We start from the raw sequence: 27102 nt of genomic DNA, 5'->3' as shown, positions 1-27102 counted from the left end.
TTATTCTACAGCTCTAGTCAGCAGATAGGAGATGGCACAATAAAGTAATTGTAATACTTAAGAAACAAAACTCTGATGTTATTTCATGGAGATAAAATGAGATTGAACTCTTTTAGGGTCTTTTGTGAAAGAGGTCAAAATACAGCACATTTTTTGTTGTAGATTTAAGAAAAGAAGTATCTGAAAGATACATTTGCTTATGAATGACTCAAGTCCACAAAGTCAGTTAATATCTCCAACTTCCCCTTACTTTTAATAGCTTCTGCATTTTCCAAAGTTACTGTGGTATCAAGACTAGAAAAAAATATTTTAAGGTGTACATAAATAACAAAGGATTCACACTGATCTAGACAGAAGTTTCCCCATCAAAAACACTTAAAAGTGTTCAACTTAATTACATGTTTATGTTCAGGGAAAAAAACCCCAACAAAACAAAACCAACGTTTTAGAGGAGGACTACCTTTAAATTTAGAGTTATGCTTTATTACAGAGATCAAAATAAATTTGCTCTAGCATATAGGTACAGAAAACTCACCTTCCAGAAATTATCTACTTTGCCATAAACAAGAGATTGATTCTGCCTTTTGATGTCATTAATGTGTTTAATGTCACTGGAGTTCAGATGTTGCTCTACCACAAATCCAAGGAAGCTGTTATCCGGAGTGTGAGCTGTAAGAAATGAAAGATATTCAAAAACCTTTCAAAGTAGCAATTAAGAAAAGCATGATGCTGTCAGAAAACTAGGTATAAGGAACATATTATTGAACAGATCACTCCATATTCATACTATAAGATACATTTGCTTGCTTTATTGTCAAGAACAGGTCTTACTAAGTCCTGCTGCGTATGTCTCCTGAAGGAAGCAGTTGTTTTCTGCCTTATTTCTGACAATACAAATTCTGCAGCTGGACCGAGGCCAATGATAACGATTATTTGTGTGCTGAGCTTTGGTTACTAGAGATAAGAAAACCACAGGAAAACCTGCTAGACAATCTCAGTGAAGAAAGCCCTGGATTTATTCTTCTTAACAAAGCTTTATATTGCTCAGTGTCATAAATAATTTTTAGTACGTTTCTTGGGCTCACCTCCCGTATCGCAAGAGCTAACACCAATCATGAAACTCACTGCATATTATGTGTACATGCTAATTGTGAGCCTACAAAGTCACACACAGATCAGAACACAAATTTCATTGCCTGATTCACTTATATCTATCATAAAGGTGACAACTGAAGTTGGAAATATTGCTGTTAGTCCAGCACCCAAACAAAAAAAGTGCATGCAAAGGATAGACGATTTATTCTCTGTTTTCTATACTATTTTTAGCCTTTGTTGGTCTTTTTCCAGCAGTGATACCCATCAATACTAGCCACTGTTTTCCTCCAATACATACACAGACCTGCATGCTCATGACAATTAAGGGATTTTGTTTTATTTTTGTAGACAGGATGTTTAATTCCAGGTATGTGGACTTCAACATTCAAGGCTTCAGGTAAGAATCCATCTCTACTACATAAAAATTACTCCAACATGTGGGATTTTTGTGCATCTCTATAGTGCCATAGCCTCTCAAACTTAAATAGAAATAGGCTGCAATAAACCCTAGGACATCCTCTATAAGCTTGCCTTTTAATTCTGGCACACAAGCTGACAATATCTTAATAACCACCCAAAGACAGAGCCCCAGGCACTTACAGTACATGCAGCGCTAAACCTACAGTCAGCTATTAAAAAAAAAAAACTACTGCAATTATGAGGTTTTGCTTTTTTGATTCCTGACAATCAGCCAACTGGATAACGCAGTAGAACTGGAAAACCATACACAGTGTGCATTTCCCTCTGCCATTATTCTTACTCTCTGAAATAACTACTCTTTTCCTTTTCCTCAGCAACTGCTAGGCACTCACTTAGACCCAATGACTTTTTAGAATTTAGCATAGCAAATGGCATGTAGCAAATATGCCTAAAAAGGGGACTTTTTCCATCCTTTCATATTTTTGGATAGGAGCTTGCATTCAAAGGAGAGGCAAGGCAGTACACACTCAAAAGGAAAATAAACCTTTATTAAAGTTAGCACTTAGAACTGGTGGAATTCAGTGCCTGAAGTATTTGCTGACATGAAGCACTTTGATGGATTTTTAATCAAGATCATACAGTTTTAAAAGTACCAGTGATGCTATTTTGCAAAGAAAAACTTAAATTAAAAAACAAAACACAAGCAAACAAACAAACAAAACAGAAAAAGCGGGGAAAAAAACTCCTCATGCTTCTGGAAAGCTCACAGAACAGTCAGGCATTTGGTACTATGCCATGGGTTTGAATATGGCTTTCTTGTTGCTCAGTGATAATTTTCTGCCCTTATAATCCGAGTTCTCAAAACATAACAGAGTCTGGGGATCTTGGGAAGCTGTCCAGGGTTCCAAGCTGTCATAAAATCTTTACTGATGCATAAAATGCACTTTTAATCACAACTCCATAAAGATGGTGCTATCTCTGCAGTGGAGGTGAAAAAAAAGAAAAAAACAAAACACACTGACTCTTCTGCACCTAGTATAACAAGAAGAAAAATCCTTGAATAACCTACAGCACTGGAATCACTCATGCTTCAGAATGAGTTTGCTTCCAATCTATTTACTGTTCTTCCTGCAAAGGAAAACCTGCAGTCACTTCCAGTAATAAAAGTTGGAAACGGTTATTCATTGAAATTCCAATATAGTCACAGTCCTCTGAAAATTCATTCTGAAGTGACTTGCTCCAAACAAGAGACTGTAACTGTAGCCTATACTGTCACAACTATAGAGATTTATTTTCTTCTGCATGTCCTGGAATGGGATTGAGGATGGCACATGCAGAGCACACAGCTGTACCACAAGTAGTCATGCAGCTACTTTTCTCAAGTGCATCATCATCCTTGGTTCTACCTTGAACAGGACCTTACACACACATCTTCAACAGCTGGACTATTTCAATGTAGCACAACTAGGCTTTCAGCTCCTTTTCCACTTAGGACATAAACCAATAAATATTGGCAAATCATGTGGATACAGAACATGCACTTTTTACTCACGTCCAGACACAAACTGTGCAACCACTTCCAAGTCACATTTCCCCACCACACGTTTTGTTACTTGCTTTGAAACAACTGTGAATGCAGCCTTTTATCTTTTGAACAACCTTCACTTATATTTCTCTGGAAAAACTTGCACAGTGAATGTTGACAGACAAAATATGCTGCTTCTCAAGAATTTTACAGGGCAGCTGAAATCAAAAGCATGTCAGCCAGACAGCAGCATGTATAGTTCTGCTGTGTAAAGCAGAACAGTTTGAAAGACTTGACTATGAAGTCTGATGAGAGAGAACAGTGCATGCCAAGGCCCTAGTCTCAGGCTCCACCACCAAACTTTTGAGATTAGGCTGGTCACTACCAAGCGTTACCTTACAGACTTGGTTTGAGAAGTTGCTGCACACAACAACATGCACTTCTCTCTTTCCTAAGCCTCACTTACCCTCAAGCTAGCTGGCAGCAATGCCTCTTTCTGCAGCTTTCAGAGGTAACAGCAGGCAAGAAAAAGACTCTTTGATTTTAGAACCTAGTGAATAAAGTGAAAGACTAGGGCTAGAGCAGGTCACAATAATCATTTAACCCGATACAATTCATAGAGAATTTTTTTTTTTGTACCCTGCTTCTTTTTCAGGAAGACACTTAAGAATGCTGAAATCTACTACTTGTGCTTCAATAGCTTTGTAAACTGCTGGCAAATAAATATCAATCAGTTCATCTCAGGGTGAATGCTCGCAAGAGGAAAATAAGCTAGGTGAAAATTTTGAGGAAGCCATGTAAAAAGGAGAAAAAAATATTTTTACTGACTGTTAGCTTATTTATCTTGAACACTAAGGGATTGTGCTGCTCAGTTTTGTGACAAAAACTACCATGTTGAAATGTGAGAATGCAGTCTATAAAAATGTGATGTAGAAAGTCCTCAAAACCCAATCGCTCCAACAGCAGGATTTGAGAAAGCAAACCCGACACTTAAAGGGAAAGCCAATCACCTTCCGCCTGTACCCTGTGAATGAAGTTACCTACCATTATTTATATAAAGTTGATATTGTTATTTTTCAATTGCTGGATGGAAGCATGACAGAGCTTTTCCATGGGCTATGGACATTTACTGACACAATTCCACCCATTCAGCTGCTGCGTTTTGTTAGCCCGTGAACATGTCCTTCACAATACAAAAATTCTTCTCAATGACAGAATCCCTTTTCAAAGCTCCCTGTTATTTATAAATCCAGGGATACTTACGGAACATTGTATAAAACTGTTGTGGATTAAGGTTCCACTTTCCCCATGGTGTCTTGTGGCCTTTGGACTGGGCATAATGGGCATGATTAAACTCTGGCTCAGTTCCAAAGGAGTCCAGAACTCTCAGCATACACCTAAAAGAAAACATAAATTGACTTTAGGTACACATATGTATGTATAAGCGTGTGTATACACAAAGATGTGTTTTGATTTTGTTTGCAACTGTGGATGATTCACAAACTGAAGGTACATTTTAATTTCAAACATATCTGTTCATATTCCATTCACAAATACATTATGATCAAGAAATTGAAGGATGTATCAGATGTTCAAATAGCAACCCTGGAGTGTGTTTTGGGTTTTTTTGCTCTCAATTTATACTTTAACATCCATGTAGAGCTTACAGGAATGCAGCTGTAGTCACCTACACTGCTAAGGCTGTAAAATAGAACACAGGCAGAAGAAGAGGGGATTCTTCATCTATTTTCTAATCTTCTCATGCATTAGCACAAACTCAAACGCAACAGCCAAGGACCACATGCCAAGAAGATCAGAGCAGAACAGTACTTTGTCTTTAGATAACTGTATTTAGTCTCCAGGTTCTGACTTTTGGGTCAATTAGAATTACTGGAGAAGCACTGAAGACAGTGTCATTTGCTGAATGTTTGCAGTTAGACCACTTATTTATTCACAAAACATTTTGTCACGGATTTTTGAGGAAACAATATAAAAGTCAAATGTCTGCCACAACCATTCTACAACTGAGAGAAACCTTTGTAGTGGATTACAAAGGGTCTGGGATGAGACAATCACACTCAGTCCTTTATTTAAACTCCCATTAATTCTTTGAAATAAAATGACTTCATTTTTGAGTGGCTGCTTTCAAAAAAAGGCTCACAGCACATCAGAAGCAGCAAAAGTCTTGGTATGAAGGTGGCAGCACACACTCTAGTATACAGATCCTAGAAGCTATGTTCCCGAAACGCAGCCTGCCAAACCTTTGATATGGCTTGGACAGGAACTTTATGGTTGTGATACCGACCATTGTCTCCAAAGCTGCTGACTCTACCATTCTTCAGCCCTCTACAAAGATTCTCAGAAAAGACTTTAAAAGGATGTGTTCCTACATCCTGTGCCACTCTCTTACAAAGACACGAACTCTATCACTGCAGCACATTGTATCACTAGGCTTCTGCATGCTCAGGAAGAGAAGGGAGGCAGCTGCAGAAGTTACTATTAAAAATGGCTAACTTTCCAGTCTTCAACATTTTCCATGCTCCTAGCCCATGTATATTCAGTAAAAATCAGGATTTTGGCTTTAAAATGTGAAAGAATTTGGCAGCCCAAAAGTGAAATAATTTAGCTGAAACTATTTTTCAGCTTTAAAAGATGAAAGAATTTAGTCTCAAAAGTATATTTATATATCTCTTATATATTGCTTCTCTCTCTAAAGTATCCATTAAGTTGGGAAACAAAAAAAAAAAAAAATCAGCAACTTTTAAACTCTCATATGAAATGCCACCTTTGTATGTGAAAGTACAAACAGAGCAATTTTTTTTAAAATCTTCACAGAGATCTTTCAAGCAAAAACTAAATCAAAATATACAACACATTATGAGTCACTAAACAACAAAGCTGACAGATCAGTTTCTGTGCACTGTTTTATGTCAACTGTTCTCAATGAAAATATTTTACAACAGTGGCAATTATCTCTCCATCATACAAAATACTCCAGCAGGACCAAAACAACTTCTGCACTGATGAATCATTCAGTAATAAAAGCCCTCTTATTTCTTGGCAGGCCTTAAAACAAAATTTGTATCAAATATACAGCTTTTGGCCAGGTACTTAAATACAAGGGAATGAAAAATAGGGGAAAGCTGCTGTAAAACTACAATATTAGTGGAGTTTGTTAAATTATTTATGTAAGGAGTACTACATTGCATGTGGTCATCTGAAAGTGCTTTGTTTCCTTTCTTTTTCTTGTATTCAGAAGTGAGGTATCTAGCACTAACTGTTCATAGGGATATGTGTAACTAAGTCCAATAAACAGACTCTGAAGCAAGAGAGGAAATGTGCAACGGAAACTAAGCTGAATTAGAAAGAAGGGAAAACAAAGAAATATTTACACGACTCAAGCATAAAGTACGTCAGAAAAGAGAAAAAGATCACAGCAAAAAGTGCAAGTGTGTGCAGAAATGGTGTGAGAGATCAAAGGTTCTAGTGGTGAACCTAATCCCTGAAATGGATAAAAAAGGAAACGGTAAAGATTTAAAATTAGAAATGAATGTAATTAACACCAGTTATGTTGAACCAATATTTTAATGTATGTAGGAATGCCTCAGTTGTCTGCCCAAGTACCATATTTTCTATTTGCATCACTTAGTGCTTTAAATCTCTTTTAAAAGAAATATTTTAAATGAAAACATTTTATTTTGCACACAATGTTTAAGCATTTCTAACATGAACAAACTCATTTGGAAGACGGCAGAGCAGTATTTTTTTATAAAAACAAGGATATATTTTAAATGAAAAAATTAATTTAGTGTGATTTTAACTTCACTTTTTCACTGTTACCCTATTCTTCCTAAAATGTCACCTAGCTTTAGCAGTAAAATTGCAGAGAATTATAGAATTCCTTTCAATCATTGTCAGACTGATTAGTCTATTCACTGAATAATTAAGAAGAGAGTTGGTGGGTAGCAAATTGTTTATAGAAACACTCCTAAAAAAAAAAAAACTTCTTTCTTTTAGCATATTAGAAGTGAAAATTTTCAGTCTTATTAGAAAAAAAAAAAAAGACAAAAGTAACCCTGGATTCAGTACCATTTTTAAAGCAAGCATTTTTTTTTCATAAATATTGAGCAAAACTACAATCTTAACTGCCCTGTTCTAGTGGAAATATTTTTACAAATTTATTTATATCTTTCTCCCACCTGTGATGGTAATTTTTCTCTACTTACATATACTTCATCTCTGTTTAAAAAGCAACACTGTCCAGCATCACCCGTCACTGTCAGCAACCAGTGCTTATGGCAGCATAAACTGTTAAATAAAGAGTACATATATGCCCGTGGCTGCAGATATAATCCTGGGAGCAAGCTGGTCAGAACCCAACCAGTTCTGGTTTGGGAGCTCTGTAGGTGCACTGAGCTCAGGTACAGCAATGTGCCAGCACAGATACACAGATTCAAGGCTGCTTTGGCTGACGTCCAGCCAGCTCAGATCACGAGCAGCTCATATCTGCGCATATTAACTTTTCAGCTACTCAATACTTGCATTTAAAACGTAAAAACTTAGTCAGAAAATAATCTTCCTAAACCAGATATATTCTAGAGAACATGCATAAAGCAGGGATGTTACTCATTTTTCACGATAGCTGTCACGTTAATTTAGTTCAAGAATAAAGCCAGTTGGATTTCTGACATATGGTAATGAGTCACCACCAGAGAGACTGCAGAAAAAAAATGAGAAAAATACCAGATTCTTATGTGCTGTATGGAGGATGCAGGTGCTAAGAAAGGCACTGAGCTGCACTCCTCAAACTATATTAAGCTACTAATTTTTATGTTGCTTCACTGCACATAAAATGCATTTAAATATTCAGTCTTCAGAAATAAAAAATACAGTGTGTCCAGACATCTTTCTGCTCAAAAGTAAGGTGCACTCAAAAATGAGATCTGTTCTGCTACATTCATGCTATTTACACCACAGATAAAGCATGTACTCCAAGAGTTATTGGTCCTACAGAACACAGACATATAAAACAGTATTTCAGTTTAGAAGTACTCAGCCCTCAGAGCAGCAGGGTCATTCTTTTGAGCTAACAATTCTAGAAACCTGATTTGCAATTAACAAAAGTTTCCTCAGAGCTCAAGGTACTCTTATCAAGTGACTGTTCTGAAGGTGCATACTTATTTTACCACTCTATGCAGATCTCAAGTGAATAAACAAGTTTTAGTTTATTTGTATTTTGAGTCTGGTCTGCATAAACCAGCTGACCCATACACATCTCCTGGAAAACTACATGGCAGAAAGCAAAACACTTCTCTCTGGTTAAAGCGTCATTTCTAATGACATGAAATACAACTGAGTGAGAAAGCAAAGTTTGTAAAGATTAAGGCCTATAAAGCTGCTTTATTTGTGACAATGTTAGTTTTACTGGAATGAATTAACAAAATAATTATACTTTTATGCTGGTCTTAATAGTTTTAACTTAGAAATTCTATTTTGATGACAAAATTTATTGCAAGAGGGTCCTCTAATAGGAGATAATGTGCATGAAGCTGTGAATGAATTCCTCTGCTCCAATTAGTTCTGGTAGTCTCAACTAGACTCTGGATCTTGTTTTGTACCTGGAACTTGAGAAACAGTATCAAGTAATTATAGAAATTCTCAACAAATGCAACAGTTTGATAAAAAAAATCTACTGAACCAGAATTACAAGCAATGATTTTAAACTCTAAACTTAGTTTGAAGAAAAGTCAGTTGAAAGAATTCTAGGTACTGGTGGAGAATGAAAGGAAGTAATTATTCCTCAGAACCATTTTAGAATAAGCAGTAATTGGGAGCTGAAGAAAACACTATAAAGAAAAGCTTAACGCTGTAAGACAATGTCTGGGGCATCTCTCAAGGACAAATACATCTGATTCACATTACAGGAAGGCTATGGACTAGGTGAGGTCCATAGTCTCATCTGGGCCATAGCTCTTCCATCTCAAGAAAGTGAATACTGTAGAAGAGAGGCATTAAGACTTTTTTTCTTTGTTCAAAAGCCTAACCAAAACTCCTACACCACTTATGGTACTTATTTAGAGGTAAACTTAATTCTGCTCTTCTAAACCAGAAAAAGTCAGTCATTGCAACAAATTAGGAATCAATGAAAACCAGACTAGCAACTTAAGATTTAATGATTCATGAAATAAGCAAGAAAAACTAAAGAGTTAACCTAATAACCTAAATGTTATGGTGTATTTCTATATCCCCACATCCACAATACACCAAAGAGGAAATTGAAAGAAAACCAGAAGGAACTTCAAAAACAAAATTTAAGTCAGTTTTTGTATCCTGACAACAACACTGACGAGTGACATTTACATCTGGCAGACAGACAACTAACTGTAGCTCAGGAGAAAATGGGATTATCTTTATTAACAGGCTCCTAAAAAACAGAATATCCGTTTACTCCTCTGCTTCAAAAAGAGATTAAGAGTAATCTAATCTGCAATGTTGATCACAGTATTCTCATTTAAAATTATGCTGGGAAGATCCAATGCTCTAGAAAATCTTCACGTTGAGAGAACAATTTTTCTGCCTACAGTGAACACCTTTCAATACCTTCCATCAAGTAGGATTTACTAGAATTTACGGATCATAAAGCACAGCTAATTCAATTAGGTACAGAAAAATCAAAGTCAGTAATTTAGATTTGGAGTTATTTCATACTGCTATGTACAACACATGAGAAGCTTGCTGATTTAAAGTTATTGACAAAAATAAATGTAGTTCTAAATCTACAGACACTAAGAAGGCTGTACAAAGTAAATTCTTGTGACGACCATCTTCCACTTCTAAGGGAAAGATGTTTACAGATTACAGAAGTAACGACTGCAATTTACTCTTTAGATCTACCCGTGAAGACAATTCTGCTGAGTGTCTTAAGGGATGGAACAGAAAAAATTGGGTTGTGATTTAATTAGAATAGACAAATCTCTGTAATCATCCAGTATGGCTACTAACAGTGACGAGCCAGACATGCATTTGGTAGTCCAATTACACAACAAAATCCAAAAATACTAATTTACAGAACAAAACTAGTGGGATGTAAAGAAGAGAGGGAAAGAAAGGCAAAGATGATGACTCAAGATAATATAATTTTGTATAGACAAATAAATAAGTAAATGCTTGAATCCATGAATCCCAAATTTGCTTGGTATGTAACACACAGGTAACAGCCCCCTTTATCCCCAAGGGTGAAAGTCAACAAAGAACCACATTTTCACTTTAAAATAAATTCAAGTTCTTGTGAATGTACTCACCTCAGTATTTTGACATTTATTACTCAACAAAAGCTCTTTAAGAAAGCAGTTAAGAGGTCAAGGAAGTGCTATACTTACTGGTAGTGTACCCATGATGGGCCAAGGGTTTTCTTAAACTGAGTGAGTCCCACAATATCAATGTAAATGAGTTCTACGACTTTATCCCCCTGGGTAGGGCAGCCAGATCTGTTACCTACAACCTTCTTCATAATCCTAAACAAAGAAAAAAGGAATATGGAAAAGTATTATTTTCCAAATACCTTACACAGATCCTGTAATACTATTTTTAACAATAAATCACCTTTTCAAAAAAGCTTTACTCTTATCTTTTCCAGATCAGGAACCATGTAAGAACATGCAAATGTTAAAGATGATCAGCATTTAGTAAAGAAATGCTTAACATTAAGTAAAAACCTCATCTACTTTAAACAGAATAGTATGGTTGAAAGGTTTAAAAATAGTGTACTTTGAATTTATTTGAAATAACTTCTGTCTTCTCTTGACAGCTTTTTAGTATAAGACATCTCTACAAAATGATGCTGTTATTAGTCAAGTAAAATCTGAAAACTACAGAAAAATCCTATGTGCTCATCTTTAAAAAGATATTTTATGCCTTATGCTGAACTAGTATGCAAATCAAGAGAACAATGAGCAATGGCCTAATGTAAGTCATTAACTACAGCAAAACTAACGCATTTAAAGGATTAAAATCTGTATTTTAAAATAAAACACGGAGCAAAGAACGGCAGAAACTGAAGCCCATAACATTTTCTATTGCAGCTGGTTAAAGCATCTGGAATGCTAGAATAAGCTGCTTAGTTTGAATTTTACAACATTCATTTATGAAGTCTCAGGAGCCTGAAGCTACAGTGAAAACACATTATCCTTTTCGTAGCAGATATACTTAGCTCAGGAAAATAATCTTATCGTCTGTTCAGTGAATTATCACTTTCATTTTATGCTTCAAGAAATTATATACTGTTAATAGAAGCTTCAAGAGTTTACAATTCATTTTTTTTGTATTCCAGTTTCAAAAGCGAAAGTAATCTCCTTACTCCTTGAGCTCTGCCAGTGATGCTGAAATCCGGATGTCATGGCCCAGTAAGTAGAGAGATGTAATTAAATCACTCCACTGGACTAATTCACCAAGTGGGCCACCACTAAATGCATTTTCTGCAATCTTGAATCCAGATTCTTTTGTCAAAAGCCCCAGATGAACAAGAATCTGGAAAGAGAAGTCATATGTTAACACTATCAACATTAAACGTGCAACTGTTAAATCTCGCTGCATTTTTTCTTTCTGCTACATTGCAACAGTGGCCAAAAAAAAAATCAACCAAAAAGGAGAAATTCAACACTCTTACCTCAATAATTTAGTTTTATAATGGATCTCTAGGACAGTAATTGTAAAAACATTACTGCAGTATTTTGCACTATTATCTGTGACCAGATCAGTAATTAAAGAAACCCCGGAACTGATGCTATACACAAATTCTGCACTGAAATTGTGGCTTACGTTAACTTACATTGAATAACCACTTATATTCTCAAGTAGGATATACTTGCTTATGCAAGACAGTGCAGTTAAGGAAGGGTTTGCTGTTGTGAACACGAGATTAAGAATGTGAAAGGATGTGTAAGAGTAACAAGATGCTTTCCAAACCTCTCCTCTCCATCACCAGTTTTCTCTGCACTTCCTTGAAATCTGCGCTTGCTTTTCTAACAAAATACAGAAGTTGAGTTCCAAACACTTTGCTACATATCTGGACGGTTATTTGAGCGTGGGGCCATAAAGTGCCAAGCATAAAAACTCCCAAACAGCAAAAATATTTTCCCTCACTCTTTATAAAGAAGCAACATTTTAAAAAAGGCATTTTGCTCTACTCTCTTGCAGATCACAGAACCAAACAGGATATATTAAAACTGCATCACCATATGCTTTACAAAGCCAATTTCTATGGACTTTGAAAAGCAAAGAATAAGCACTGGAGCATCACATCAAAACTGTCTATGCAGCTCCTGTTTATTCCTGAGTTTATATATTCTCAACATCTGTATTTCTTTAATAAAACAGGCTGGAGAACTGCTTGAAAGAGAGGGGCTGCTCCTTGACAGAGGGTGAGTGAACTCAAGGAACGTAATATGCGACAAATACTAAATATGTAACATGGACCCTAGACCTCATGCGAGGACAGAATCTCAAGTACGGAGCTTGATCTGCAGCCAGTCAGGCTTAAGAGCATAGAAACGTGACTGTGTATGGCCTGCTGTCACTCAGGACTGGCTTCAATAAGAAGAACAAAGCAGGAAGGAAAATTTCTTGTTTTGTTTACAACTTTCAGCTTATCTTAATTAGTTGAGGTAATTTAAAAAAAAAACAATCAAATGAAATAGAACTTTTAACTTCAAAAATCTTACAGGTTTTAAATTGAAATCATTACAAGGGTTCTGAATTGACTCAATCCAAAGTTACGGTCAACTTTAAATCTGCTCACATCCAAAACAGAAATATGCCACTTAGTCTCTATTTTGGACAAGAAGATGTATAATTTTGTTTTCCTCAACTAGATAAAACATTGCACATTTGATATTTGCACTCTGAAGTTACTGTGGGAACACAAAGATTAAAATAGCCTGTGTGATTGTAAGTGGCAGGAATAAAAAAGTTTTCATTTACCTTTTTTCGTTTTCTCTTCTCCAAATTTTGTTTTTCTGCAAGTGATTTAATTGCTTCAATCCAGGTATCAGCCATTCGTCTGATGCGTAACATCATCCACCTGAACTCCTCGTGTCTCGACATCATTTTGTAGAGATTATCAAAGTTGATACGAATCTCAGCCTTCAGTGAAAGCATTAAAAAAATTCAACAATGAAACATTATTCTTCAAATACTGTACTTCTCAGAATTTAGAAAAAAATTCTTAAATGTGAACTGATTTATATTAAAAATAAAATAAATGAAAACAAAAAACCCCACTCCTAGCACTAAAGCCAAGACTGTAGTTCAAATATTTAAGATATTTTTGGAAGGACACTTCTAAGCCAAATAAACTGCTGTTATTTCTATTATATTTGGTGTATATTTGTATTATATTTGGCATTTCTACTTGGTATCCCTAGAATATGTTTGCACTGTTTCACAATGTACTTGTTTCTGCAATGTAAGATTGGTTTTGTTCATGTCCTTCAAAATAGGGTTATCTCTAAAAGACAACATAAAATCAGAACACTGCTCTGCAGATTCTTGTGTATCATGCATTTCCCAAACACAAGGAAGTTTTCAATTACACCCTGAAGGAAGAAACATTATTAGAGTATAAACTTTAAAAGGAAATATTAATTTTAAAGCTAGACTAACCCAAGAACAATTGAACAAAATGAGACAGGCTAAATCTAAATTATGCAAGCAATGTGCATATATAGCCCAGCAATTATCTTAAAATACCTAAGTGCTACATAATAAGGCTATAACGGTTTAGAAACAATTCTGCATGCTGTAGAGTTTTAGAGGAAAAAAAATTAGGAGTAATCTAAACGTACAACAAATCTGAAACGTTATTTTAGTTGTACAGGTTTATATACAATGGACAGTTTCACACATAGTCATGTAACACTAGTGAACAGTTTATAGATTCGTAATTTTTCTCAGTATCTGTGCACCATATTTCATGCATTTAAACACAAAAATGTTTTTAATGGAGATCTAACACCAAGATTGCAACACCTTGACTTCAGGCAAGGACGCTTCTGTTCATTTTTGAGGAGCTGAGGAATAAAAACTGTCAATACTGTCTTATTAGTATTTATGTGGCACAGGATTCCAGGATCTTTTGCAGGAATCACAATTATTGAATTATTTCTCAGGTTCTAATGTTGCTCTTACCACTGTTTTCTGATCAGTTTCTTCATTAGGATTTTTTGCTCTCCAAGGTAAACGAGGACACCAATTTTCAACCTGTAAACCAATCACATGAAAATACATCAGTCTGTTCTCCTTGCAGCTGGTCTTCCAAAGTCTCTCATTGCCTTCATATTACATCTTTCTAAGGCTTAAATGAGGCATCAGCTGATTAGTAAGTCACTGCAAGGTAAAACTGCTATTTGCAAGAAAAGCTGAAGAAGAATTTTTGCCTGCTAGAAAAAAAAAAAAGGGGCAACAGTTAGTAGTTAGGGAAGGAAACGCAAAATGGATACAAGTCACTGAAAGCTCCTGTGCTTTCCCTAGGGATCTTACTTGTCCTGTAAAGTCTTTATTATTCACATGCCTTAAGAAATTAGACACTTGCTTTAGGGAAGAAGGAATCTCACTGTTACAGGCAAGGCCATGAAAACAGAAAGATAACTGTACTGTGAAAAGGGAGAAATGCAAAAATTACGGGCCAGCTAAGATATCCCCCATCACTACTGACTAAGTTCATAACTCCCAGAGAATCAAAAGTCAAAAGTTGCTTTTACGGTTTGTCCAGTCACCGACTCATCAAAACACAATTTTAGCTTAATCACGATGCAGCAAGCCTGAAGCATTAGAGATTAAAAGCTTAAGATCATGCCAAATGATTGCTTAGAAGACCAAACACATGAAAATAAATTCGGAGACATCATAACCTCATTAAAGAGAAATGTATCAAGCTTAGGTTCCTCAGACAAATTATAGAAAAGCATTACATTGTAGTATTCAAATTAATCTACTCAACATTTAATACAACATCTGAAAGTAGTGACTTGATCAACCTCATCTGAAAATGTCTGATTATTCAGTGGTCTCCAACTCTAGAAGCATACTCAAAATTGTAGCAATCAACAATCCTTTTACTAACCTAAGTTGTGGAGTCACTGGTAGAAGAGAGTTGCAAGTTCCATATTACAAATCATGTACAGTCCCAATCTCCCTCTTTTTTTTTTTTTTAATAGTACAACTATTTATTTATTAGTCATAGTATTATAACTGATCTGAATTAATGACATTTCAAGGACTGCTGTACATGCCCCTTTTCTCGCTTCATGTATTTCACATTGCACCATCAGGCATCCTAAAGGAATTGAAGATTTGTCAGAGCTGCCAAGGACAGTGAGCTGCATGCCTCACTGACTGAAAAACAAATACAGATCTTTTTTGCTTTCAGAAATATTTATTCTAGTGTGAATTAAATTACAATAATTGCAACCACAAACACTTAAGGAATAGCCTCAAAGTAATACCAATATACGCAGACAGTCTAGCACTCATTTTTCCTTATTGATATTCTGTCAATTCCTCTTTTCATTGGAAAGATCAACTTAATGCACCAGACAGTTTTTAAACACATACTCTTCAAAGTATGCCAGTTGTTTTGTTATTTTTAGGACAGATAAATGAACTCGGAAGAGTGCCTAGGTGTTCCCTTTCAGGAAAAGGGAAGAATTATGCTAATTCTTATGAACCAATGGCTCACAAAAAGAGCTGTTAGATGGGGGCGGATAATAAACACCAAAAAAAGCAAAGATCAAGCAGATGAATCCAACATACCATGGGAAAGGGAAAGAAGAAAAAAACCTTATTAATTTAATGTATTGACACAAGGGAAAATGAGAATGGTAAGGCAAAATACTGACTGACAAATCAGACACACTTCAGCAGTGAATTCCAGGTGCTGAGCAAGAAAAGATCAAAGCATAAATGCCAATAAGTAGAAAAGATTATGATAGCAAAAGCAGCCAAAACGCTAACGCAAATTCTGTTGTTTAGAACATGAGTTAATTTAGCAGATAATTAAAGAATCAACTGGAATTAGTAAATAGTGTTTTCAAGAGAAACTGAGGAGAAAATCAGAAAATTAATGTACCAGAAGACACTTTTAGATGATAGTAGTTATCAGGTAGACAAAGAACAAAGAAAGCAGAAGTTAAAAATTACAGCAGGGAAGTCCAAACAAGATGCAATATCTGTATTTAGAGGTGCCAAGTACTGAAAAATATCATACTTCCAACCAAACCAGGCTTTTCAGAGGAAACAAATATTTGTCTCCATCCCCAGTTCTTACTTCCCTGTTCAGTGAGAGCACAACAGCTGATCAACAGTCTAGATAAGCTTTGGTGAAAGGCAGAGGGCTTTCAACCTATGCAGCTACACAAGATACCAAAGACTTCAGAGACAGCCTTTGTAAATCCACTTGAAAAGGTAACAATATCACTGACAGGCTTCTGTTACAGAATTAAAAATTCTGCCAATTTGATGTTACACTAGATATCTAGCAAGCTGCTACGTTTTATTGCTGCTTTCCTTAAAACCCACAGCAACTGCATTTTTATATGCATTTCAAGTAAAAAACTTCCAGTTCACTGTGTTTTTCCACTGCATGATGAAAAATTAAAGTCTACAGCGGTGCAAAGCCTACTGAAAAATCCTGTAAAGAAACAGAACTCAGTATTTTGTGTCAGAATTAAAAGTAACAGTTTGCACTAAATCAGATGAGCAGAAAAATTAACTTTGAGTAAGCACAGAACACGCACCACTTTTGCCACACTCTGGCCTTCTTCAAGATAGCCCCCTTCTACTCTTTCCTTTGTTCTTTCATTTCTTGGTCTTCCCCTCATGCCAGTGTACCAGTATTCAACTCAAATTGAGCACTTAAGCACCTCCTTGTCCAGAACACACAATCTCTCACCTTCAAGCCCAGGAACTACTTTCAATTGCAGCTCTTGGCAGGGCCTGCAGTTCCGTGAGAACTTCAGATGACCTAGAAAGTGGGTGGGTGGGGGGTTTTGTGCATTTGTTTTTTAAAATAACCAAGAACTACCATTTTGGCTTATCGCTTCAGGGTTTTTCATACAGAACACCACAAGGATGCCTATAACTAAATTTGAAAATGAAGTGGTTAAGTATTTTCCTGGTTGCCTTGCATGACCCAAATATGTCCCACAACAGCAAATCATTGTACTCATCACTCTTGTCCAAGTCTTGCAGCTGTTCCTCTGAGATTCTAACTACTAACCACTTCCACAGGAATTTCTCTGAAAACAAAGGCAGGTGCTATAGTTATTGAAAAAATACAGGAGGATTCTGATGAAATTATACTTTTCCCAGTAAATATCAGTGAAAATTTAATCCATTTTTCTCAGACGTATTGAAGTAAGATAAGTACAAGTCAGGTTTTGTTTCAGTGAGTACAAACTTCCAGCTATAGGTGTGGGACAAAAAGGCAAGGAATGTCTAAAACTGCTCAGATTGACTGCAGACTTGAAGACTGATGAATTTTTTGGTAACTCAGCTATTACTGAGAACACGTTTATCTTTGTCCTCTTGTACTTAGTGTCAAGCTCAATGCCAGTCAAATGGATTAGGCATTAAGAAACTAGATTCACCTGGGAAGTCTAGTGTTCCCCTCTTGTTTTTGAATCGCAGTAAACACAGCACTGTCTGGATTACACACAACTAGCTCCGTAAGTTTAAACTGAATGGTAGTTTAAAAGTAAAAAAAAATCGGTGCTACAAGATTCCAGATATTAGTGCAAAGTCAGTGCTCTGAACTGCTTTGGGGTGTGAATGCCTAGATTCTGATGAAACTGAACTCAAGAGTTTCTCTAGTAGCTTTATAGACAATCTCCCTTCAGAATGACTTTATACAGCTTACTGGTAAGTGAGCTAACACAAAACAACCCAAATAAACCTAAGAAATTCAGAGTACATTTTATAGAAGCTTTACAGATATCGTTCCTATAATTCTTCTTCAGATACATGGCGAAAATCAAGCAAAGTCAAGATTGCAGCACTCAACTGTATTACAGAGCAAGCACTTCAAGCTCACTCATAAGAACCTGGCAAACATCTGTAGCACTTGGGTAGTCTGAGCATATTCCAAACTGAATGAAAGGACACTCTACCAACAGCATTCCACATCCAAAATTTCCTGAAGTACTTCATGCTTTTAAAGAATCAGTGGGAACTGAATAAAGCAGAAGCTGAAGGGTGCCCTCTCTAAACACCTGGGGTAATCTTCAATCTTCCAAAGGGCAGGTGCAGCCCATCTACAGGGAAACTAAAGCAACTTTATTTGCACATCAGGTGAAAAACATTTTTGCTTAGTGCACTTCTATCCACGGTGAAGTGCTGTTGTTAAGTAAATTATGTCAGTCCCGGAGTGGGAAATAAAACCAGTGCTGCCATTCCTGGTGAAAGAAGGTGCATCTTTACATTTGTCAGGCATTATAAAGACAGGCAGAGAACACAGAATGTTCACTCTGAAAATCTCTTTGAGGATTTGATGTGAAAGAACTGCTCCCACTGGGAAGGTGACTTTCTCAACTCCTCTAGAAGCTGTAACTTTGTTTAGCATCTCTTCTGTTACAGGTAGTCATTTTGAAGGTGCTACAAAATGTGCAGTGTGCAAGGTGACTGCCTGCCTGGGGAAGTGTAGAATTAACTTTGGATTTGTTTGTTTCCAAAGGTAATGTTAAACATTGGGTGTCAAGTCCCAGTGATGCTGCAACATGAAATTTTTTACGTAACCATCAACCCTCAAATGGTCTCTTAACTAACTTCAGTAGCATGCATTATAATTTATTCCTATGTATCTAAGCCTTTTCCAATAAGAAAAAAAAAAGACTAAACCGAATTTCAAGTGACAAAAGTAGAAAAGATAATTGAGCACAAATTGCCCAAATCCAGGTCAGTATGCTAACGGATGATCTGGGGACACAATGCTGACTAACATTAGCATTTCAACTTCTTAGGGCCACACATTCACAGTTCAAGTTGTGGCTGCTTTGTATTTCAAAAAAATAATACATTTTTTGTCAATTTTCTGAGTAATGGTGTAGAATTCAAAGAAGCTGGTTTGATGTTACATTACACTAAAGAAATGCAAACCATTAGCTCACCTCAACCAGCTTACACAAACAGCAGAAGTTGTAGAAAGGGGACCTTCCACACAAACGTCAGCAACTTCAGTAAATGAGCAAAACCACAAGAATTTGAGGAACCTGTCTACTCATGATTCACAGGTGTTTTCACTAAAATGTGCCTCAGAATAGGGCTTGCATTCAAGTATACAAACCCACATTCAAATTCACCTTTGGTTTGTATTTTTCTGCTTTATCCCTCAAAGCAAAAGTAACAGTACAAAGAAAAGCACTCCTGTAAAACATTCATTATGTTTCCATCAAGTCTGAAAGACTGAAAACAAAAATTTTTTTCTACTCATAAACTAGCACATTTACAAAAGCTACAGGAGTCTCAATGATACGTCTTTGAAACAGTTTTTGTCTTTTGAAGCATGTTGGATCCACTTCCAAGATGGGTACCAAAAATTGCTCTTGCACCTGGGATCCTAATGAGATCTGCCCAGCTCCAGCAGGTGAGTGTTAGTGTAATGACCCCTGGGTGGTGGGCAACAGCTACTGGCTGAGGAATAGGCACAGCAGCAGTCCTGCTCTGGTATGGTAGGCAGGCTTCTTAGAGAAAGAAGAGGAGAAGTAAGACCCTTCCACTATTTTTTTTTTTCACTTAAACTGGGAAACTGTGTGAAAAACCTGTTTCCTAGAAGATATTTTAAAAAGCTTTTACTCTTCAGCTACAAGCTGACATTTTGCAGTGAAATATTTTTTGTACTGTCTAGAAATTATTCCTTCCACATTTCTCCCCAGAGGCAATGCCATCCATGAAAACGATAACTGTGCCAGTGACATTACTGTGTTAAGCTTTTTTATAACTAAATGTTAAGTTTAAAAGGAAGTAACTCTTCTCAACAGCAAAGTCTGTTGCATGGTTAAAAGGAAACCAGTCCCAGCTATACAGATTTAGCTTAACTTGCTTTTCAAATTTTGCTACTTCTAATCCCTGTCTAATTCTTAAAGGCTTAATTCTTCGAGAGTCTGAGTCTGGTTTTGCTATTCAGGGCATTTCTGTCTCCTCTAGTCTCAAAGGCTTCAACACAATTAGTGTTGAGGACTGCACAGATGTGTATCATCCACCAGGAGCGATCCAGTGCCTGCAGCAAAACAGCAAGACGGAAGTGCAGAAATTCTTGCAGTATTATCTGCAAGTCTGTACAGGGGAGAGCTTTAAATAAAAAATCATAAGCCTGAATGTGCTGGATTTCTTCTTGCTTTCCTTCTGCTGCCACAGTGAAGAAGATCTGTTCAGCTAGCTGTTTTTTTGTTCCTGAAGGAGTGTCATTCAAAACAAACCAGGGGAGGCAGAACTGCTAATGCCTGCACTTGTGACAGCTCTTCAGAAGAGGAGACTTGGGGCAGCCTGGATTTTAACAGATTTGTTTCTGTTTTGCAAATACACATGATGCAAATATAACAAGGGAACACGACAGATAACCAAAGACTGGGTTTTATTCCTTGCTTTGTTTCTAAAGCTTCATATAAACCATATGTCTGTGTGGTTCTGACCCATACGACACATCAAAATGTAGGACCTTCAGGCCCCTTGGCTTATGAGTTTAAAGGGGTGTAGCATAATATCATAACTGAACTGCTTCAGGGGTAAAAAAAAAAAAAAAAAAACAACAAAAACCCAGAAGCAGGAGCAGAGACATTTATCACAGCAGATTTTAGAGGCAATTTTAAGGACAAAAGGAGACATGCACAATTTGATGCACATTCTGTCTTTTCAAACTGAGGTTGTGCATAATTTGATGCATATATTGTCTTTTACAGAGCATGTGTACACAGCCATTTTTCTCCTTCTCACCTTAATGTAAAAAAGAAAAACCTTAACAGTAATATCCTTCCAGTACCCTAATGTATTTTAATATTTTAAATCAGCAACTTTCACTTGAGAGCTCTGTAGACACATTTATCATGCAGCTGAGCAACCATACTATAAACTGTCAACTCTTCATCACTGTCCACTTTGACAAATTACTCTCACAACAGCATTTCCAAGTTATCCTTAGCAGCCAACACACCTCATAAATCCACATCATTGTAGTGTTATTAGAATTTCATTTTATGCTTGCATTTGCAAACATTTAGGCTTTCAACCTCTGTTGCTAGACATTAATCATAGAATTAATCATAGGATGAAGAATGCCAAATTTGAAGACAAGGTTAATAATATGCTCACCCAATATTAGTTTTACATTCTGTCATGGGAAAACACTGTAAAAAGAATAAAAAGTTCAAGACCTTTGTCTGAAGTTACCACATAAACACTAATTCTACTGTTGTTCCATCATGAGAAGCTGGCCAAATTCAATATTGCTGCTTAAAGAAGAAATTCAAATCCCTAGACCCTTGAAAAAACAGCCATTTGACATCTCTAAACCTGCTTGCAGTTTGCTATGAGGATGAGCTGAAAGATCAGTTCTGAAAAAAACAGTATCAGCTGAGTTTTCAGAACTGATGATCAGAGAAGTCTGTCACAGGAAATACTGTGATTTAACAGAAATAGAAAATAGTAAGTGCCATTCAGAATATTAGATTCTCACATTCAGTTGACATGTATCTTCATTTTTAAGATACATCTGCATTAAACATATGAAGCACCTGCTGGTTGACAGAATACTAATGTGCAAATGTAACTGCTGGTGCTAAAGCATAGCCTTTTAGCAGAAACTTTGATCAACCTCAGATGATTATGAAATCATCTCTCTAGCTTCTATGATAAATAACAGAATAAATAATATGGTGATCCTGTATCTTTTACTTTCCCCGCTTTACAGCCCATAAATAAATCAACACTTGGGAGCAGCAATGGAATGACTCAAGTCTGTGATTAGACCCACCTTATTTTATTTATTTAGATACGTGTTTTGGGTATGCATTTAGCTATCACTGCTGCTTCAATCAATGCCCCCAAAAGTTCAATGACAGTCAGCTGAGTAAATTAATCAGAGACTGCTATCACTACAAACAAGTTATTTATATACTTTGCATTACAACTCTACTTACTGTTTTGATCTCAGATACATAATTTAAAAACCAAGTCCCACTACCCCCAATCCTGCGGAAACTATAAAATTACTATTAGTTTGCAGTTCTGCATCCAAATTGGTTCTTGCAGTTCATTACAAGCAATAAGCCACTAGACAATAATATTACTTCCAAGACCAGTTGCCACACATTAAAATTTTACTAATAAGAAAGAGATCAAGCGATCAAATAGACATGACTTTCTGGCACACACACAGTAAGCCAGTAGGTAGAGCTCATAATAACTGAGGGACAAAATTCATTCTTGGAAAAAAAGTGTAACTCAGGAAACAGGAAGTCTGTATGGAAAACCCAAGGCAAGGAGTTACTCACCTGTGTTAAAAGTGGGCCTTGGGTCCCAATAGGTACCCAAAAGCTTTAGTAAATATATATATGTGGTTGGTTGGTTGTTTTTGTTTTTTTTTTTTTAACTGACTCTACAATTCACAAACTCCAAGAAGTGGGTCTGCTGCTTAGGACAATGTACCATTTAGTTCCAATTTCCAAATGCCTCCCTATTTCTACCTCAAGAGCTACACAGAGAGCAGTAGGGAAATTGTTCAGAGGGAACAATTTACAATTGGGTTTTGTACATTAACAGGACACCTAGTGTGGACTCCCTGGAGAGTTGCTGCTTACATCGCTTCAGTTATAAATATCAGAATTCTCCAGGTTAGAAACCCCTGGAGGATTTGTGAATAACAGCAACACCTCATAAAAATTCTGCCTTAATAGCTTTTCCCTCTTCAGAGAATTTTTCTGAACAAAGTTATGATTTGATTTGAGAAAAGTTTGGGAACAATTACCAAAAATATTGACACAAAGGTTCCCCTTCTGAAGATTAAAAGGTTACTGACCTCACTGAGGTAAATAAAAAAGGAGCATGTGGACCCATCTACACCATAACTCGCATAACAGGGATCCGATCGCCACATATCTTTCATCCACTGTAACAGAACAAAAGCAGAGTCTGTTAGGCTTCAGTACCACGTAATGACTCTATACCATTTCACATTGAACTTGGGAATAACAAGGGAAAGCTGCAAGTGACTACATTTTACCAGATTTAAAAAAAAAAAAAAAATCACATATTACACAAAAGGCACGCTGCGAATATTCTGCAGCACATTTTATCTCTGCATTCAGCTACCTTTGGAAGTGACTACATAGCACATGTGTTTATACGACCTGGTAACTAGGCAAGCAGAGACAAACATCAAAATCAAAGTACAATCAGGATCCAGACATGGGTGTGGCTGGAGTTGACTACACTGCCTCCCCACCTTCCCTATCTTGCACTTGCTAGGGAATTTAACAGATCATTTCAGTTTCCAAGACTGAAATCTTCCTTATTTTGCCAAGCATCTGCCATTTCTGCAGAAGCAAGTAATTAATTTAAATTCATATTTTAATATCCAAACAATGTTTTAGTCCCTATTCAGCCAGTTTCTCAAAAAGAATCAAAACACAGATATAAGATTAAAAATTACAGATTTTGAAAACAACACTATTGTCTAATAATTTTAGGGAAAAAAGGCAACAAAATTTCACATATACTTGGTATTTATTTGTTTTCACTTTCAGAAATAAATTGTAGTAATTGATAAAGGCATTTAAGTGTCCCACAATTTTACTTTTGGTCTCTACTACTAAAACATTTGAAAAGTATCTTGGGAAAAAAAATAAAAACAAACAACTCAAAATGTTCCCTCTCTGCAAAATTATTGGGTTTTATTTTTGGTTTTTTTTTTTCCAACTGAAGTCTGATAGCTTTTAGTTTTTGGCCTTTCCAACTGCATTATTAGAAAAAGGATTTCTGTAGAATCACCTTTGAACCCCAAAGTTCTGGTTGCACACTTAGTGCACTGCCTAGCTTGTGAGCAGAACAGGCAGAATGCTTTTAACAGAACTGGGGAAGGAACCAACAGTTGTTGGCAAAGAAAGGTAAACAAATGTCTTGCTGAAACAGAGAAAGGGCTGGAATGAGATACACACAGGATCCTGGTTGTGGAGTATGGAAATGCAGAACAATTCCTAAAGGGGCAGTGAACAGAGCTTATCAAACAGGGGAAGAAAACTGAGATATTAAAATGATAAAGCATTTTATTAAATAATATAGTATTTTAATATGACACTTTTATTCCTGTTTTAATAGGACGTTGCTTTATTTCTCTGCAGCTCTATTATTATAGGTGTGAGGTGATCACTGTTTTAGTGACACACATGCCTAAATATCCTCCTTTTTGACCCAGTCATTCTTGTTTCACAGCATTGTCCTAGTAGTGATCTCTGGCAACACAGGTTCAGCTTTCAACAGAGTGCACATAAGATTATAAGCTGATCACTCACCTTTATTTTCCCTTCGCAGTGAGGAAAACCATCCATAGGCGGCAATTCACACTGTTCTTGGGCTCCATTTATGAGATCTAAAAAGAAACATGGACCATAACTGAATTTTATTTTACAGTTCTGACAGATAGACTTATGAATGGTTTCTTTTATTTTCATGAATCCACAGTCCAAACTGAGATGAAGTCTCCCACTGTATAATATTTCATACAACATTAAACCTCAGTGCGCTCTTTTTTTGACTACAGAAGAAAACGGTTGTAGAGATTTCAACTCTGATTTGCAGTAAAAGTACTGAATTACAAAAACTGGTCTATGAAAATTTAACAAATTAAGCTAATCCATACTGAGAATAATAAAAATCAAAGTACCTCCCTAATCAAAGTGTGCTTAAAACTACTGAACAGGAGTAATTTGTTTCTGACTGTCAAACATTTATAAGATGTATATGGCTATTAAACATAAAAACTAGCCTTTCAAGTTTTGTTATCACTTTATCAAAATCCATCATCCCAAACTTGGCAATAGATATATGACTGAATTAATAAATGTTGCAACAGGATTTAATTTTACAGCTGAGTAGCACTGCATCACATCTCATGAAGAATATTTCCTGTGGTCTCCCAAGATTTTTTTTTTCTCTTTTTTAATATTTTCTCAATCGAGATTTTTGCAGCACTTTAGAGAGTGTAATACAGAGCAATGCTTCTAGCCCATGAGTCAAGAAATAGCAGTTTTAAAGGACATTACCACATCAGCTCCAGGATGGAACTTTCTTCTAAGAACTTATAAGGACCCTCTAATGCAGGCCTTGAAGGTAAGAAAAATTATTAATGTGGTAGAGAGATCCATGCCAAAGGCAGTGGAGGGTAAGGTTTTCAATTAAGGTACTTCATCCCAGAGTTATCTAAATTATACCTGCATCATTTCTGGCTTTTCCTGTGGGCAAGAATCAAGATCATTAAAGCCAGCCATCCATCAACCTAGGAACACTTCATGCTATAGCAGTCACAGTGCTGGGCTTCACCTAGAATATGCTAATTTGAGATCTCAAAGGATGAAAGAAAAAGGCTGCAGGATTGGAATAGAGTAGCAACAACATCAGTGGATAAAATGTAGATCAGTGTGTTATGTACAAAAAACACCTCCTGATTTATCTGACTTTTTTACATTTTTTTTGTAAATAGTTTGAAGATAAAACTTGAAATGCAAGGGAAGCATTGCAATATGAAGTGGATGGGGAAAGAAGAATCATGCCAGAAAGAAGACATTTTTTGGCAGCCTCTGCAGCAGTGATTTGACAAACTGAGCTGTACTGCCAGTGACAATAACATTGATGGAAAGCAGTTTTTAAGATGACTTTGTAATTTAAAATCAATAAGCACTTTTCTCCTTATCTTCTTGTCCTTACAGGATTCTTGCAGACTGGACCACTGACATCTACAGCTCCGATTTCTGCTCCAAGTATGAACATATAGAGCATGCATACAGATATGAACAATTTAAAACTATACTCTAAATTTGGTCAGTACAGCTAGATAATAATGAAACTTTTTGCTTTACTACAGTTGGGGAATCAGACCTTCCACTTGAATCACTCTGAAATTGGTGCTTGAGATCAAAGAGAGGCAGATCTATACAAAAGGATCTATACAAAACCTGAAATCAATATACGACGTTAAAAGAGCTGAAAGAGCTTTATGGTCTAAACTGTGGGTCTTTTTTAACAAACTCACAAACCTGAATCCAAAGTAAGTACTGAGCTTTTCATACAGTATGCCAAATTCAGATCTTCCTAAAGCATAAAAGACATGAAATATATGATATAGCATCAGAGGTGTAGTTCAACTACAGGGAAAGTCCAACTTTCAGCATCACACCAAAAACTGAATGTCTGGGCAATTCTATTCAATCAAACAAGTCTTCCTATCCCTTTCAGTTACACTTGAGCAAGTATACTTGCTCAAAGGCTTCTTTGCTTCACCTCACAGTTACTATACATAGAATCAACTGATTGTAATTAGCCATTTTCAGAAGAGACAGTTGTAAAACCCTTAAAGAGGAGGTATTAATGGTGTTCAACATGCAAGTTCCACATACCTTTTCTTCTGCAACCATGGCTGTTTTAGGGGTATTTTTCCTCAGTCACTACCCACTGGACATCATGCACGCGCTACCATTCAATTAGCTCTTAATTGGATTACTGATATGGAAACAGTTAAAAAATAGTTCTTGCCCAAAAGTGCTACTTGACACCAGAAACCAGTTTTTGACTGGCACTACAGAGCAAGCGACGCAGAGGTGGGAATGACAGTCCCCCAGAGGCTGCAGCTGCAGGGGTTGCAGCTGGCACAGCCCAGCAAAGCCAGTTAAAAGAGGAACATATGCCTTTTGCTTGCGCTGTGCTAAATGACGTTACTCTGCAAAGGTGGTCATTCCCCCCTAGACTTGATATTACTCCTTCAGTGTCTTTATCTGTCAAAAGTAGGAAAGTGCTCAAGACCTGCTCTT

General features: G+C 36.4%; 1 protein-coding gene across 1 annotated transcript in view; it reads right to left on the bottom strand.

The window, feature by feature from the left end:
* Positions 1 to 27102, bottom strand: part of MGAT5 (alpha-1,6-mannosylglycoprotein 6-beta-N-acetylglucosaminyltransferase) — a 75453-nt gene that overhangs the window by 31738 nt on the left and 16613 nt on the right. Inside the window, exons 3-10 of the mRNA XM_054380958.1 lie at positions 24592 to 24668; positions 23100 to 23189; positions 14225 to 14296; positions 13019 to 13180; positions 11397 to 11566; positions 10420 to 10554; positions 4304 to 4437; positions 536 to 669 (exon numbers count right to left, since the gene is read on the bottom strand). Coding sequence (XP_054236933.1) covers positions 536 to 669; positions 4304 to 4437; positions 10420 to 10554; positions 11397 to 11566; positions 13019 to 13180; positions 14225 to 14296; positions 23100 to 23189; positions 24592 to 24668 — 974 coding nt within the window. The remainder of the gene's footprint in view (positions 1 to 535; positions 670 to 4303; positions 4438 to 10419; positions 10555 to 11396; positions 11567 to 13018; positions 13181 to 14224; positions 14297 to 23099; positions 23190 to 24591; positions 24669 to 27102) is intronic.

This window comes from Indicator indicator, chromosome 5 (assembly GCF_027791375.1).
Source record: "Indicator indicator isolate 239-I01 chromosome 5, UM_Iind_1.1, whole genome shotgun sequence".
NCBI lineage: Eukaryota > Metazoa > Chordata > Aves > Piciformes > Indicatoridae > Indicator > Indicator indicator.
This window is presented reverse-complemented; position numbering and strand designations above follow the sequence as displayed.